Source organism: Rhineura floridana, chromosome 1 (assembly GCF_030035675.1).
Source record: "Rhineura floridana isolate rRhiFlo1 chromosome 1, rRhiFlo1.hap2, whole genome shotgun sequence".
NCBI classification, from domain to species: domain Eukaryota; kingdom Metazoa; phylum Chordata; class Lepidosauria; order Squamata; family Rhineuridae; genus Rhineura; species Rhineura floridana.
Genome location: NC_084480.1, coordinates 168910286 through 168926632, shown reverse-complemented (window position 1 = coordinate 168926632; position 16347 = coordinate 168910286). Strand labels below are relative to the sequence as shown.

General features: G+C 42.0%; 1 protein-coding gene across 2 annotated transcripts in view; it reads left to right on the top strand.

Moving 5' to 3' along the window:
- Nucleotides 1-16347, top strand: part of LOC133364503 (flavin-containing monooxygenase 3-like) — a 66021-nt gene that overhangs the window by 18370 nt on the left and 31304 nt on the right. For both annotated transcript variants that reach the window (XM_061585224.1, XM_061585232.1), the window contains 4 exons: nt 3739-3927; nt 7819-7981; nt 10928-11070; nt 14132-14331. In XM_061585224.1, the coding sequence (XP_061441208.1) occupies nt 3739-3927; nt 7819-7981; nt 10928-11070; nt 14132-14331 (695 nt within the window). The remainder of the gene's footprint in view (nt 1-3738; nt 3928-7818; nt 7982-10927; nt 11071-14131; nt 14332-16347) is intronic.

The window sequence follows — 16347 nt, the reverse complement described above, 5'->3', positions numbered from 1 at the left end:
TTACAAAGGAATCTTTCCCAAGCTTTGTAATTAGGCACTTGCCTGTCCACTTGTGGCAAATAAAATTGCCTCTAATTGAACGTATCTGCTGGCCCATAGTGGCTATATTCTCCACATTTTGTGTCCAAACACAGCTGCGTTGTAGGATGCAAGTAAAAATTCTTTAATATTAATAGCATACCTATGAGATGTTGATTAATTTCTCATATTCTGTGAACTATATTGCTCTTATTGATTGTTGGGAACAACCAGCCAGTTCTCTTGATTGTTTCTTGCAAACGTTTTAGGTGGTGGTGGTGGTGGTGGTGTCTCCCATTCCATTCTAAAATTCTCCCTTATCATATTTGTTTGAAGTTGGGGATCCAATTTCCAGGCAACTGTCCACCATGGCTGCTGCTGAGGGGTGGGTGCAGGGCAGGAGATTAAACCAAACTATAATTCTGGGTCGTGGGGGAAATATGATTGTGTTCCTGCAGTGCACACAGCATAGAATCATGGAATGATAGAGTTGGAAGGGGCCTTGTAGGCCATCGAGTCCAACCCCCTGCTCACAGCAGGAAATCCACAGCTACAGCATCTCCCATAGATAGCTGTCCAGCCTCTGCTTGAAGACATCCAGCGAAGGGGATCGCACCACCTCCCTTACTGTCAAGAAGTTCCTTCTAATGTCCAATCTGAATCTACGCTCCTGCAACTTAAAACCATTAGACCTAGTCCTACCCTCTGGGGCAGCAGAGAACAAATCTGTACCGATCTCATTAATTTATGGGACGAGGTCCAGCCGACGAAGGTGGGACGGATTTTTAACAGCAAGCTCTATCTGATAAAGCGAACGTTCACCTTATCTTCTAAGAGAGAACGCACTAACAGGCAAGCACCCTTCTTTCTATATTTTTCTTTTACTTGACTTAAATTGTTGCTGTTTAAAAGAGATTTGCCAGATTGATCAGTTTTTGACATCTCACTGGGGAGCTATAACTTCTCTCTGCTACGCACTAATTAATAGCTTATCTCTGTTTTTGTTGCAAAAAGCTGTCCTGGATTTGCATTCTAAAGATATACACAGAAGAGGGATTTCTATTCCAGATTTTTATTTTGAAAAATATTATACTGTTTTGAGACTACTCTCTTTTTGGTCTATTTTATTTTGACGAATCTGTTTCTTGACGATTGCCATTAATTGTTTCGATCCTGGGAACTGCATTTTGTTTACTTAACTATTGGAGAGATAAGGCTGTCTGCTCTGTTTATACTGTGATGTCACCAAGTTTGGAGTATTAACCCAATTGTTGCTGAAATAAGAAGTGGTTTTCCTATATTTTTCTTTTAAAATGGCAATTAAGAAAGTGGCTGAAAATCTGGAAATAACTATGTTTCAGAAAATAATGGATGAGATTGAGATAATGAAAATTGAATTGAGTAAAATGAAGCAGGAGATTAAAGATATAAGGGTCCCTGTGAGAGAGGTGACCCTGGAAGGGGTCCCTGTGAGAGAGGAGACCCCGGAGATTGGAACAGGGGTCCCTGTGAGAGAGGTGACCCTGGAGACTGGAATAGGGGTCCCTGTGAGAGAGGAGATCCCGGAGATTGGAACCAACGTGGAACAGGAACAAGATTTGGAGTCTATGGACTTTAGAAATAAAATCTATTGTTTGGAACTCAATGTTATCTCTGAAGAAATGAATGAAGATTCTAGAGATAAAGTTATCAATGGCATGGATAATCTTCTGGACTGGAATGATGTGATGGAGCCCAATATAGAGAAAATCTATGGAATTAACTGCAGCCATGTGACAATGGAAAAACTTTTAAGAGATGACCCAGTGTATTTTGAAAAAAAGAACAGAGATATGATTTTACAGCAGTATTTCAGCAACCTATTCAGAATGGATGGCAAGAAAATATTTGGGATAGAGGTAATCCCCATCAGACTCTTACTATATGACTATGGCTTTGACAGCAAGATTATTATGGAATACTGATAATGGAAGATTGGATATTGAAATTACTGGACTTAACAAGACTACTGAAGATGGAAGATGGAAAATGGAACTAATAGAGATAATAGAACAATGGCTACTGAAATTATTGAACCTAACAGATTCTGATGTGATGGATTAATTGAAATGTTTATTTTGACTATGGTTATGACAATAAGATTATCATAATTAGTAATGAGATGGATTAATCGATATGCTTATCTGGAAAAAAAAATTGATAGATATATTTCTTAAAGAATTGAAACCTCTCTTTGACTTTTTGTGGAAAGAATAAAGTAATGTTTATGAGATTTGATGATTAAGTAAGATAACTACTGGAGGAAAGTGATTTTATAATATGACTTAAGAGACAGGATTGTTATATATTATAGACTTATAACTGATTTGATCTTTGACAAATGGGAAGTCAATATTTTACTCTTTATTTTTTTTTTTGTTTTTTTTTTTTCTTTTTTTCTTTTTGTTTAACTATTTTTGATTTTGTTTTTTGTCTTTGAATGTTTTATGATTTTGTCTTGTATGTTTTATGAAAATCTGAATAAAAATTATTGAAAAAAAAAAAAAGAGAACAAATCTGTACCCTCCTCTATGGGACAGCCCTTCAGGTACTTAAAGAGTGCAATCATGTCATCCCTCAGCCTTCTCTTCACTAGACTGAACATGCCAAGATCCTTCAACTTTTCCTCATAAGACTTGTTCTCCATACCGGCTATCATCCTCGTCGCCCTCTTCTGAACCCGCTCTAACTTGTCTATATCTTTCTTAAAACTAGCATGCAGGTGCTAACATGATGAGCCCAGATAATTCTTAGGAAAACAAATGAGCGTTTTCTGAATGCATGTAGAGAAAAACTGAGATGAGAGTGAATGGAGCCCAGGGAAGTTTGTGTGGGTAACAGAGGAGTGATATGTCAATTTCAGTTGCAGGTTGTAGACAACTATTACTTGGATTGCAAACTTGCAGAAGCCGCTGTCACTTTAGCATCCCAGCCGTTACCTGGAAGCTCTAGAAGAGAGGTGGGAAACCTCAGGCATGGGGGTCAAGTGCAACCCTCAGAACTTCCCTCCCCAGGCCACATTCTTCACTGGCCCTTCTCTGTGCCCTTGAGTGTTTTTGCCTGGCTGAAAAGTGTCCTTGAACTGTGATCATGCCTCTTGCTTGCTGGATGGAGAGAGAGAGAGAGAGAGTAGAAACTTGGCTTTTGTATGGTTGTAATGTATCTTCCTGTACAAATGTAAGAATAACGTCTGTTGCTTTGCCTATGTTTTCCTGTCCCCTTCAGAAGCCCTTTAGTTGGAAAACATGCCCCACCTCTGCTCTAGAAGCTCGGCTAGCTTCAGGATTAGTTATTTGTGCAATGGGCAGGCCAATGGCCTAGAGAAGATTTGATGGTTGCACTGCTCAGGGCTGAATGTTTTCCTCCCTTTTAAGTGAGCTCATATTATGGCTAACTAGCAGAACCAGGTCAGCAAAACTAAACTTTATGGAAAGGCTCTGTACAGGAACAGAGGCACCATTGATCCATCTCTGACTCTTGGAGTCAATCGAGTAGCACAACCCAACACACAAGTTCAGATGAGACATTAGAGCAATCTATTATGTAGCATCCAGAGGAAAGCTGGACATGTAACATCCGAAATTTCATGTTAACTATAAGGATTTCCATCTGCTGGAGCTGTGTTTCTTTTAAAGCAATTTCCTGATGTTGCTTATGCTTTGCTTTCCTTTTCCCCATAAGGAATCTGCAGAGGATGGCAGAGCCAGCATTTACCACTCTGTGTTCACCAACTCTTGCAAAGAAATGATGTGCTATCCCGACTTTCCTTTCCCAGAAGATTTCCCAAACTATATGCACAATACCAAGCTTCAAGAATATATCCAGATGTACGCCAAGCACTTTGATCTTGTTAAATACATAAAGTTTAAGGTAAGAAGTTACAATCTGCCTGGAAGGAAATTGGGGTATGCTCAGGGCAAGTGTGCAATGGTAATTGTCTGTGGATATAAGAATTGCTTCCAGCAGGACAAGTCATTTTGCAAGAGTATAAACAGGTCCAGAACATCTGAAAATATTAGCACCCATAGTCAGGGTGCTGAAAAGAAATGCCCAATAGGACAACCATCAAGAAAGGTCTTGTTGACTATTATTATTATACAGCCACAAGAGTGGCTGTATACTATAGTCAGCATGGATTTTTCACATTCCGCAGAGTGAAATTGAAAATACCCTCCATGCCATTCTGATGCTTCCCATAAGCTAATTTCTTTTTTTTTTCAATTAATTTTTTATTCAAATTTTCAAAACCAAAACAATACAAAAAGAAAAAACACAAATCAATAACTAACACAACAAGAAAAGAAAAAGATATATAAAAATATTGACTTCCGATTTGTCATAGTTGAGCTATAAATCTATAATATATAACAAGCCTGTCTCTTAATAGATTATAAAATCACCTTCCTCCAGCGGTTATCTTAATTGGTTTCAAATCTCATTAACATCATATCATTTTATTCTTCCACAAAAAGTCAAAGAGAAGTTTCCAATCCTTGAGATATATGTCCATCAATTTTTTTTTCTAGATAAACATGTCAATTAATCCAACTCATCAAGTCTACTAAGTCCAGTAATTTCAAATCGCTCTTCTTCCATTATCCATATTGGTTCCATCTTCCATCTTTACGCACCCAATAATCTTGCTGTCATAGTCATATAATAAGAGTCTGATAGGAATTTCCTTTATCACAGATATTTTCTTGCCATCAATTCCGAACGTATCACTGAAGTGTTGTTGCAAAGCCGCATCTCTGTTCCTCTTTTTTACATGATATACTAGCACATCTCTTGAAGATTTTTCCATTGACACAAAACAGGGATTAAATCTGTTAACTTTCTCCATTTCAAGTTCCATCAAATCCTTCCAGTCCAGGAATTTTTTTGAACCGATAATATCTTTATCTCCAATCTCTTCAATTCCTTCAGGGACAGCGCTGAGTTCCAAACCGTAATATTTATCTCCAGGATCCATCACAGCCAGGAAATCCAAATCTTTTTCCATGTCCATATTTAATCCAATCTCCATAGTTTGAACCTTGCCTTTAATTTCTCTTTCATCCTTTTTTGGTTTTCCAGACCTATCCCCATAAGCTAATTTCAAAACAAAACGCTACAAAATTTATAGTCCTGAACTCAGAAATGCTTGCTTAACAACTCTCTAAATTTTCATGGTGATACACAAAACAGTCAGAGAGAAGCAAGAGTTCAAAGTGTAAAAAGAGAGAGAGAAACACCAGATTCTTTTTGGACTTTTTTCTGTCAGAGTTCTCATAATTTTTGGGAATTTAATTAAAAATCAGCCATGTTCACAGAGTACCTGTAATCCTATTACTGACCTTGCCCCATACTCTGACCTTCATCTTCTGCACTTTAAAACTTAAAACAATGCCTGGCTGATTTTTAATTAATTTAAGAAATCTAGCATTGAACTCAGTGATAAGGCCAGGCATGCTCAGTAAGAACCAACTGTCAGTGTTCTAAAAGCCAGACTCACAGCAGCTGGGCTTGCCTAATCAGGGGGCCACACCCACACCAGACCTTTATTTCGCTTTAGACAGTCATGGCTTTCCCCAGACAATCCTGGGAAGTGTAGTTTGTGAAGGGTGCTGAGAGGAGACTCTTATTCCCGTGACAGAGCTGCAGTGGCCTGAGTGGTTTAACAGTCAGCCACTCTGATTGAAGCTCTGAGTGGAACAGGGCATCCCCTAGCAACTCTCGGCACCCATCACTAACTACACTTCCCAGGATTCTTTGGGAGAAGCCATGACTGTGTAAAGTGAAATAAAGGCCTGGTGTGAATGTGGCCAGGGATGGCTTTGCTTTAAATTTGGGTGGGAGGCTACATGTGCCTGCTGTAGTATAAAAAGGTGGAGGAAACCCTGAAAAAGAATGATACTGTTCACAATGTTTTCCTATTGGGAAGGAAAGGGGCTTTCCCTCTGCCTAGTGCCCACCCACCCAATCTCCTCCCCTCCCCGCCCCTCCCCCAGCTCTGTTAGGTAGATGAATCCTAAGCATGATTGCACAGGAGTAATTCCCACTGAACTCAAAAGGTATGCAAGTCATCAAACCTGCCCTCCCCTCCTCCTCCTCCTCCCTCCTATCCCTTCCCTCTTGCCCCTTCCCTCCCCCTTCCTTCACCCCTCCCCCTTCCCCTTCCCCATGGTCAGTTTTACCTATCCTAACCATGATTGCATGGGAGTAAATCCCATTGAACCCAATAAGCATGCAAATGATCAAATCTGCCCTCCCTTCCTCCTCCCTCCCATCACCTCCCTTTTGCCCCTGCCCTCCACTCATTCCCTCTCCCCTTCCAATCCCCTCCTTCCCCCTCCCGCTCCTTCTGCTCTCTCTCCCCCTCCTCCTCCCCCATGGTCAGTTTTACCTATCCTAGCTATGATTCCACAGGAGCAAATCCCTCAAAACTCATTAAGCATGCAAATGATCAGACCTGCCTTTTCCCTCCTTCCCCTCTCCTCCCTTCCCCTCTCCTCCCTTCTTCCTCCTCTCCCCTCTTCCTTTTTCCTCTTCCCCTGCCCACTCCAGGCCTCCCTCCCCATTGTCAGTTTTGCCTATCCTAAGCATGATTGCAGGGGAGTAAATCCCACTGAACTCAATAAGCATGCAAATGATGAATCCATTCTCAGCAAACCTGCGCAGGATCCCATTTATTACCTCCCGGATTAAAAAGCAGAGAAATTCACTAACAGGCAAAAAAGCTTGTGGTTTAAGAATGTACCTATAGCAAACAGATATTGGGCAGCTATAGCGAATGCACCAGGGAAGCAGGAGACCTGACCTGCTCTCTGAAATATTGTACTCAGAGGCACATGTTACCAAATTCTTCCAAGCTACACAGCAAGTGGATTGGACTGTGAAATACCAACCCAAATTGTGTTTGCATTTTGACAAATTTGTAGGGCAGTACAATATCTCAGAGAGGTCAGGTCTCCTGCTCCTCTGGTGCATTCACTATAGCTGCTCAATTTCCCTGCTTTTTAAAGTTTGATAGAAATATCTGTTGGCTATAGGTACATTCTTAAACCACAAGGTTTTTTGCCTATTAGTGAATAACAGATAACACCATCTCAGTCTATCAATTGCCTGGGGGAAAAGCACCAAAAAGGCGACACGCAGACCTCACGGGGGTGCATATTCCACAGATGGGGAGCCCGTCGGCAGTTTCAAGGGGAATGAAAAGGGATATATGAACACATTTCATTTCTTGGAGGCCAGGCCAGGCAACCACAAGGTCTTCTGTATCTTTAAAAGTCGTGCAGGGGGAAGGGAGAATTCCACCTTGTGGTTTTTCCCATTACAGTGTTCCAAGAACATCTGCAGTTGGCTGACTTTCTCTTCTCCTAAAGATACAGGATCAGTCTCAGGCCATGAACCTTAATATAAAAACGTGTGGCAGCAGAAAGCACAAGTAAAGCCCATACTCAAGTCATCAGCATGATTGCAATGGGCTAAACTTTTATGTCTGTGAACTCTTCTCCCTTCCCTTCTTCCCCTTTTTCCCCACATTCTGCTGCTTTCGGTCATTCTGCCCAGTGGTAAAGATGATTGTAATTTGGTCTGTGAAGACCTAGGAAGAGTATGTGAATCATGCTGCATGATTACTCTGTCAAATCCCTCACTCCAGTTGTGTAACACTTGGGCAAAACATAATGATACATGTACTAGACTCGTAAAAATAATTATGTCTATTTACTTTTGAGCCTAAACCTTCCTGATATATTTTCTCAAACATTTCCACAGACTCTTGTGAGCAATATTAGGAAACGTCCAGATTTCCCTACCACAGGCCAATGGGATGTCATGACAGAAAAGGATGGCAAGGTGGAATCAGCCATATTTGATGCTGTTATGATTTGTTCTGGACATCATGTCTATCCAAATACTCCAATTAATAGCTTTCCTGGTGAGTAACTGTATAAAAAATATGAGTGACCCCATAATGTAATCTCCACTTCGTGAACTCTTTATGGGAATGGTGTGAGAGACTTAGAATCATAGAATCGTAGAGTTAGAAGGGGCCTATAAGGGCAGCAAGGGCAACCCCCTGTGCAATGCAGGAATCCAAATCAAAGTATTCCCGACAGATGGCTGTCCAGCTGCCTCTTGAATGCCTCCAGTGTCGGAGAGCCCACTACCTCTCTAGGTAATTGGTTCCATTGTTGTATGGCTCTAACAGTTAGGAAGTTTTTCCGGATGTTCAGTCGAAATCTGGTGTCCTGCAACTTGAGCCCATTATTCCATGTCCTGCACTCTGGGACGATCGAGAAGAGATCCCGGCCCTTCTCTATGTGACAACCTTTCATGTACTTGAAGAGTGCTATCATATCTCCCCTCAGTCTTCTCTTCTCCAGGCTAGACATGCCCAGTTCTTTCAGTCTCTTCTCATAGGGCTTTGTTTCCAGTCCCCTGATCATCCTTGTTGCCGTCCTCTGAACCTGTTCTAGTTTGTCTGCATCCTTCTTAAAGTATGGAGACCAGAACTGGTTGCAGTATTCAAGATGAGGCCTAACCAGTGCTGAATAGAGGGCTTGTGTGCCTTTATCTCTTGGCAGAGGACAGAGCTGAAGTTCTGTTTTTATTTCCTTACTTTTGAGCATTTCAGGGTCAGAACAGCCATGGCATAAAATATATGAATGCATTTGATGTCTCTGGTTTTCCTCTAACAATAGTAACCTTCAGGGATGGGAGGAACTAGAATTGGGACCTTAGCACATGGTTTTAACCCTTTCCCCCCATGCCACGGCCCCACTGAAAATTACTCACCCACTATAAGTTGCTATTTGCCCCAGGAAAGAAGATTCCATTGGCACAAGGAACTGTCAGCATTGGCTTCAGGTCCTAGACCATATGTTGTTGAAGGATACTAAAGACCAGGCCTAAGGTGGAATGAAGTGGCCACCTCATGCAGCACATTTTGGGTGCCAGTGTATGTCAGTTTAATTTACTATTACTGTATATTTTACCACAGCAGTGGCACTGTTTCAGATTTTCCACCTCAGGTGCCAAAATGTCCATGGCCAGCCCTAGAATCATAGAATAGTAGAGTTGGAAGGGACCTATAAGGCCATTGAGTCCAACCCCCTGCTCAATGCAGGAATCCAAATCAAAGCATTCCCGACAGATGGCTGTCCAGCTGCCTCTTGAATGCCTCCAGTGTCGGAGAGCTCACTACCTCTCTAAGTCATTGGTTCCATTGTCGTATGGCTCTAACAGTTAGGAAGTTTTTCCTGATGTCCAGTCGAAATCTGGCTTCCTGCAACTTGAGCCCATTATTCCGTGTCCTGCACTCTGGGATGATCGAGAAGAGATCCTGGCCCTCCTCTATGTGACAACCTTTCATGTACTTGAAGAGTGCTATCATATCTCCCCTCAGTCTTCTCTTCTGCAGTCTAAACATGCCCAGTTCTTTCAGTCTCTCCTCATAGGGCTTGGTTTCCAGTCCTCTGATCATCTTTGTTGCCCTCCTCTGAACCCGTTCCAGTTTGTCTGCATCCTTCTTGAAGTGCGGAGATCAGAACTGGATGCAGTGTTCAAGATGAGGCCTAACCAGTGCTGAATAGAGGGGAACTAGTACTTCATGTGATTTGGAAACTATACTTCTGTTAATGCAGCCTAATATAGCATTTGCCTTTTTTGCAGCCACATCACACTGTTGGTTCATATTCAGCTTGTGATCAACGACAATTCCAAGATCCTTCTCACATGTCGTACTGCTGAGCCAAGTATTCCCCATCTTATAACTGCATTTGGGTTTTTTCCCCTAAGTGTAGAACTTTGCATTTATCCCTGTTGAATTTCATTCTGTTGTTTTCCGCCCAGTGCTCCAGCCTATCAAAGTCCCTTTGAATTTTCTTTCTGTCTTCCACGGTATTAGCTATGCCCCCCAACTTTGTATCATCTGCAAATTTGAAAAGGATGCTTTGTACCTTCTCATCCAAGTCGTTAATAAAAATGTTAAAGAGCACTGGGCCCAGGGCAATTTGCTTTTCAAAAGTTACGTTCTCATCTTCTCCTTGATTGGGTGGTCGGTAGTGGACTCCAAGCACCACATTCCTTTTACTACTTGCCCCATTAATTTTAATCCAGATACTCTCGCTAGAGCTACCAAGCTCATCTTCCTGTATTTCCATGTAGGGATATATATTATTAACATATAGCACAACTCCACCTCCCTTTTTATTCCTTCTGTTCTTCTTGAACATGTATCCTTCATTGCTGTATTCCAGTCATGGGAGTCTTCCCACCAAGTTTCAGTTATACCTATCAAGTCATAATTGCGCTCCTGTATTAAGAGTTCAAGTTCGTCCTGCTTGTTTCTCATGCTCTGCGCATTAGTATACAGACATCGAAGACTATATGATTTATGGCTTGGCTTCCTGTACATATTCCCATCCTCACCTCCAGAAAATGCAGATTTAGAGCTGGCAGTGTGCATCAGCCATATAAAAGGATCAAATATTTTCCTGGCAACTGATAAGATTCAAGTTAGGCTAACAGCAGGAGGTGAGACAAACAAATACAACCTAGAGTCGATTTGGCAGGAAGAATCACAGTTACACTTTATTGTGAGTTCAGCTTACTGGGTTGGACTGCAATCCAATATACACTTACCTGGGAGTAAATCCCATGGAACCCAATGGAGCTTACTTCTGAGTAGACATTTATTGGATTGCAGCCTTAGTGGCTTCAAATAAATAACTTTGAGGACTTGTAAAATCAACAGTTGTGCTAAAGTGTTCAAAATACTAGATAATTAATCCACACAGTACACAGTATATTTATGCCAAAGAGTTAAATTTATATGTCTGTTTCCTTAAGTTATTTGTTTGTTTTCCACTTTTCTGAATAGGGTTAAGGAAATTCAAGGGCACCTTCTTCCACAGTCGGGAATACAAAGGACCTGAAAAGTTCAAGGGAAAGAAAGTTCTGGTGATTGGCCTTGGGAACTCTGGCTGTGACATTGCTGTGGAGCTTGGTAACACAGCCTCCCAGGTACTGTCTTACACAATGCTCAGGAGTTCTCTATTAAGCAGAATGATTGGCAACCCAAAGTAAGCATTTTTTGGTACCATTGACTTCAGTGGGAGAGATATTAAGTGCTTGCATTTAAATAAAATTGACTTAGAAGTGCTTAAGTTTGGCTGCATTAGACTTAATATAACGGGCAGAATTAGTGATAACAAAATGTGGGGTTATTTTTCAGTGGCAGATTATACATCTTGCGTGCAGGTGCAGAAGGTCCGAGGTTCAATCCCCAGTACCTTCAGCTTTAAGAGATCTCAGGTAGCATGGGAGCATGGAACTGGAGAGCAGGGTTTTTTAATGTGCAGTCGGACACAAAATGTGCAGTTGGGGAAAAATGGTGCAATTGGAAAACTGATAATGTGCAGATGGAAAAAATGGGGAGGAAATTAGGCACATTAGATGTATGTGTTTATTAAGCACTGAAATGACAGGCAATATCAGGGACAGCATGCATGCTAATTATATAAGGGAACAATGCACTCAGTTTCCATACTTAAAACATACCGCTCAAACTGGACCAAGCATAGCCCTCACTGGGTCTGAGCTAAACCACAGGGAATCCATGGCTCTCCCAATATTGTTGGACTCTCATCAGCTCCAGCTAGAATGGCCAATGGCCAAGGTTGATGGAAGGTGTAGACTAACTACATGGAAGGGGTGCACAGATTCCTCATCTCTGATCTAAGCTAAACAGAGCTTTCCAATATGAAGTTTACCACTAGCTTTCCATAATAAGCATGTATTGCCCAAATATATGGTGTTTAAAAAGAACAAAGAACAGAGTGGGTATAATCCTGTTAAAGCTACGCATGTTTTAAGTTACATTGATTTCAGTAAGGAGTATAAAACTCGTCTCCCATTAAAATCAACCCATCTAAAAGAGCTTAATTGGAGCCAACCAACTTATTTGTGTTTTAATCTTGGCCCTTGCAGGGTTTGTATTGTCTCTAACTGTCTGCTTCTGTCCTTGTGTGCCAAACAAAATAAATTCTAGTGCAAAGCTAACTTTCTGAGAACATATGCCTAGATTAGGTGGAGTTTTTGCAAATTTATGCAAGGATCTAGCCCTTATGCTTGGACAGCAGAGGTTTTGAAAGTTAGATTGAAATATTTTCAGGCTCAGAAACTAAACTGTTTCTATGGGCATAAACACTACAGAATTGTGGGTGGGTAGGGCTCAATGAGAGGACTGAGAACCAGCTTATTGTAGGAGAGAAGGCAACTAGGATTTTCTTCCTCTTATGCAGCTGACAAAGTGATTTGTCTAAAAGGCAGAACATGTTATCATCTGGCTTCATTGTGTGGGACTGGTGTCCATGCTTAGGCTGCTTGCAAATGCAGCTTTTGGCATTAGAAATATGGAAAGTTGTCCAAACTTTTAAAAGTCCTGCCAAGATGGATCACCTCCTGACATCACCAAGAAAGAGCTCCTGTGAAGCAAAAGGATAACCAAAATCTACTTTCATCTTTCACCATTCCACTGCTCCTTTTCACAGCGGTGGTGTCAACAGAAGGGTCTTCTTAGTGGCCACCATTTCCCTTCCATAACACCCGCATGATTCTCACCATGATCTTGGTGAATGCCAGCTGGCAGTCACCATTCCTCACTCCCCCCAAAATTCCCCTTTGAACAATGCTAGATGATGACACTGTATTGCTCAAAGGGGCATTAAGGATGGAGAGGCAGTCACCACCAGCTGAGAACAGCAACTGTTGTCAGAGGTAAGTTCACACACCCCGTCCCTTAAGTTGGCCCCACCTTCCTACAAGTAATCAAAATACCTGTCATTTTTCTCTCCACAACTGAGGCAGCGAAATTGGGAAGCATTTTGGCTCACCCCCAGCATTACAGTTTTCTAGATGCTTTGGGGGGAGGGAGCCATGACAGCGGTATAAAAATGTGATTGAAGTTTGTAATGTAGATATACCCTAATAGGATTTTCATATCTGATTATTAAATCATTGTTAGTTTTCTTTTACCCTATTTATTTTAAGGTATAGCTTACTGTGCCTTCTCTCCTGACCCCCATCCCATCCTACTACCTCCCTTGCCCTTTCCATATTTCCATTTGGTCTTTCACAGCTGCCCTGCCATTATTACAAAAACTACTCTAATGGAAACAAATACTAAAATTGTAATGAATTAATTATAAGGGTTTTGCTGAATCATACTGAAGGCCCATCTAGCCCAGTATCCTGTTTCAATTAGTAGCCAGCTAGGAAGCCTGCAGGGCCTGATGACAAAAAGCCTCCCCCAGTGTTTTCTCCCCTACCCACAGCATGCTGCCCCTGAGCATGGAGGCTCCATTTGACTAGCACAGCTAATAGGCCGAGATAATCCTATCCCCCATGGATTTGCCTAATCTTATTTAAAAACATAAGAAATGCAGGTGCCTGGGGGCAATACAAACATTGATCTCCCTACCTCTCCCAGGTTAAGCGAGTGCTGTACCACATCAGCTAAATCCTAGAACAAAACTGCATGCCTCTCTCTTGGCCAGAAAGTGGGGTTTACTTGAAATTGATAAATTAATACAGCAAAAAATGTGTTGCATGAAGGATTGACACTTATCTCAGATAGCACAGGAAGGAACTTGGGAAGCTGCCTGAGTTCACATTTTTTGTCTGTCTAGCCCAGTGTTGTCTACTGTAGGGATAGCCAACAAGATGCCTTCCAGATGTTATTGGACTACAACTCCCATAAACCCTGCTCATCAGCCATGGTGGCTGCAGTTGATGGGAGTTAGAGTGCAACAACATCTGGAGGAGCACACGTTGTCTATGCTTGGTTTATACTATCATCAGCCTCTTAAAGTGGTCAAAATAGGCTCACATTAGAGCACTAAAACAGAATAGTCTGTCAGACTCCTGTTGCAATCATTTTGCAGACATTGGGCAAAATTTACAAGGAGACAATTTTCTGAGCTTGCTCCTGTGCAAGCTTCATTGAGTAGAGTGAGGAGATAGGTGTGCTGGAATGATGCTTGGTAACATGAGCTTTGTATGTGTCCCTTACCTGTTTTTAAAGGTTTATCTCAGCTCTAGAAGTGGATCCTGGATAATGAGTCGTGTCTGGGACAACGGCTATCCTTGGGACATGTTGGTCATCACTCGCTTTGAAACATTCCTCAGGAACATCCTCCCAACAGCCATCTCTGACTGGTTGTATGTGAAGCAAATGAACAGGTGGTTCAAACATGAGAACTATGGCCTAATGCCACTAAATAGGTAATGCTACAAACTAAAGAATATGGTGTGATTAGCTGGTGGGCAAATGAAATTATCTGGATGTCACTTTTGAGCATATAAAGCACTTCACACACATGATCTTGTGGTAATCTTTACAACAGCCCTGTAAAGCAGAAGAGTATTAAGGCAAAGCAGCATGCAGGTTTGTGTTTCCTGAGAGATGTCTTTTATCTTTAGCTTCAGGTTGATTGGAGCAACTGGAAGAGGCGGGAAAACTCTTTCCTTGCCACCCATTGTTTTGCTCTTCTGTCCCTGAGAGATACAGGAATCTGTCTCTTTATCCCTCAAGGAGAAAAGCTGAGGAGAAGGGATTTTGAAGGATGTGGCTTATCTGATCTCAAGGGTTCTAGTCATGCTCAGCAATGTGGGCTTTTCAACAAGGTTTATTTATTTACAATATCTGCCCCACTCTATAGTGAGGATTCTAGAACAGCTTACAGGCTTCAAATACATTAAAACAGCATTATAAATGTAAAACTGCAGCAGCAAATGATTAGAGGAGATAAAGATGTACCCAAAAGAGAGCCAACTCAAAGAAATTGATGTCTTTTGCCTGACTATCAACTTTGACGCCTGGAGGCGATTTTTGGATGGTTGAGGGAAACCATCCAAAGTTTAATTTAGATAAGATGGAGACACAGTGAGGGGGGCAATCACTCTAGATGGAGATTTGCACCCTGTTCTAGATGCGGTTGCACTACCCCTTAAGGACAAAGTTCCCAGTCTGAGAGTGCTACTGGACACTATGCTAACTGGGAATGCTTAAGTGGCAACAATGGCTAGGAATGCATGTTCCAGCTTAGGGCAGTACACCAACTTAGGGCAGAATACAGTTCTATCCAGAGAGACCAAATCTTGCCTTTGTTATTCATGCTGAAGTCACATCCAGGTTGGACTACTGTAATTCACTCTATGTGGGGCTGCCTTTGAACATGGTTTGGGAATTTCAGCTGGTACAAAATGCAGCCATGCAGCTATTGATTGGAGCTAGGTGGTCAGAATACAATTACACCAATACTGTGCCAGTGCATTTCTGGGTCCAGTTCAAAATGCAGGCTATGATGTTTAAACTCCTGAATGGTTTGTGACCAGGTAACTTGAAGAACTGCTAGCAGTTGTACCAACCTCCCTTTACCTTAAGATCTACTTCAGAGACTCTACTTAGGTGCCCTCCTTTGAACACCCTTGTGATGGCAGGCACTCTGAATAGGGCCTTTTTGGTGTTAATCCCCTAGTTATGGAATTTGATTCTACGGGAGATCAGGCAGGCCCCATCCCTTACTATTTTAAACAGGCATTAAAGGCCCACTTCTCCCCCAGTGGCCTTTAGTGACCAATTGGTACCTACATGTTGGGGGGTTTCTGGATTTATTTATTATTTTCATGCTGGCTTTTAATATTTTAATATTTTTGCAAAGCAAGTGTTTTAAATGGTTTTATGTGGATTATATTTTCCCAATGATTCCTTGAAAGTAGCCTTTGCAATCAGCATTCTGGAAGGAGAGGCTGTCCAGTGGGCAACACCTCTGTTGCTTCAGAACGACCCTGTGCTAGCTCAGTATGATAACTTAGTTGAGGCCATGGCAGAAATCTTTCTGGACCCCCAATGAGGTTCCTGTCAGTTGGGAACCCTGCGGCAGGGCAAGAACTCTGCCAGGACTTATATCAACACCTTTCATATCCTGGCCCACGAAACGGACTGGAATTAGTCTGCTTTGATGTACCTATACCATAATGGCTTCAGCAGTGAGATCCTCATTGAATTGGTGCAAACCCCACCATTGGACACCTTATCAGAGCTTATCCGGCTGTGCCTGCAGATAAAAAGCAGACTTGAAGGTTGTCGCCTGGAACACATAGTCGGGGGTGGAGCCCATGCAGATGGGGGGGGTGCAGCCCATGCTGACCGAGGCGGAGAAAGAGAAACATCAGAGAGAGGGATTGTGTCTCTACTGTGGGAAAGTGAGACACATCACAAAGCGTTGCCCCTCCAAG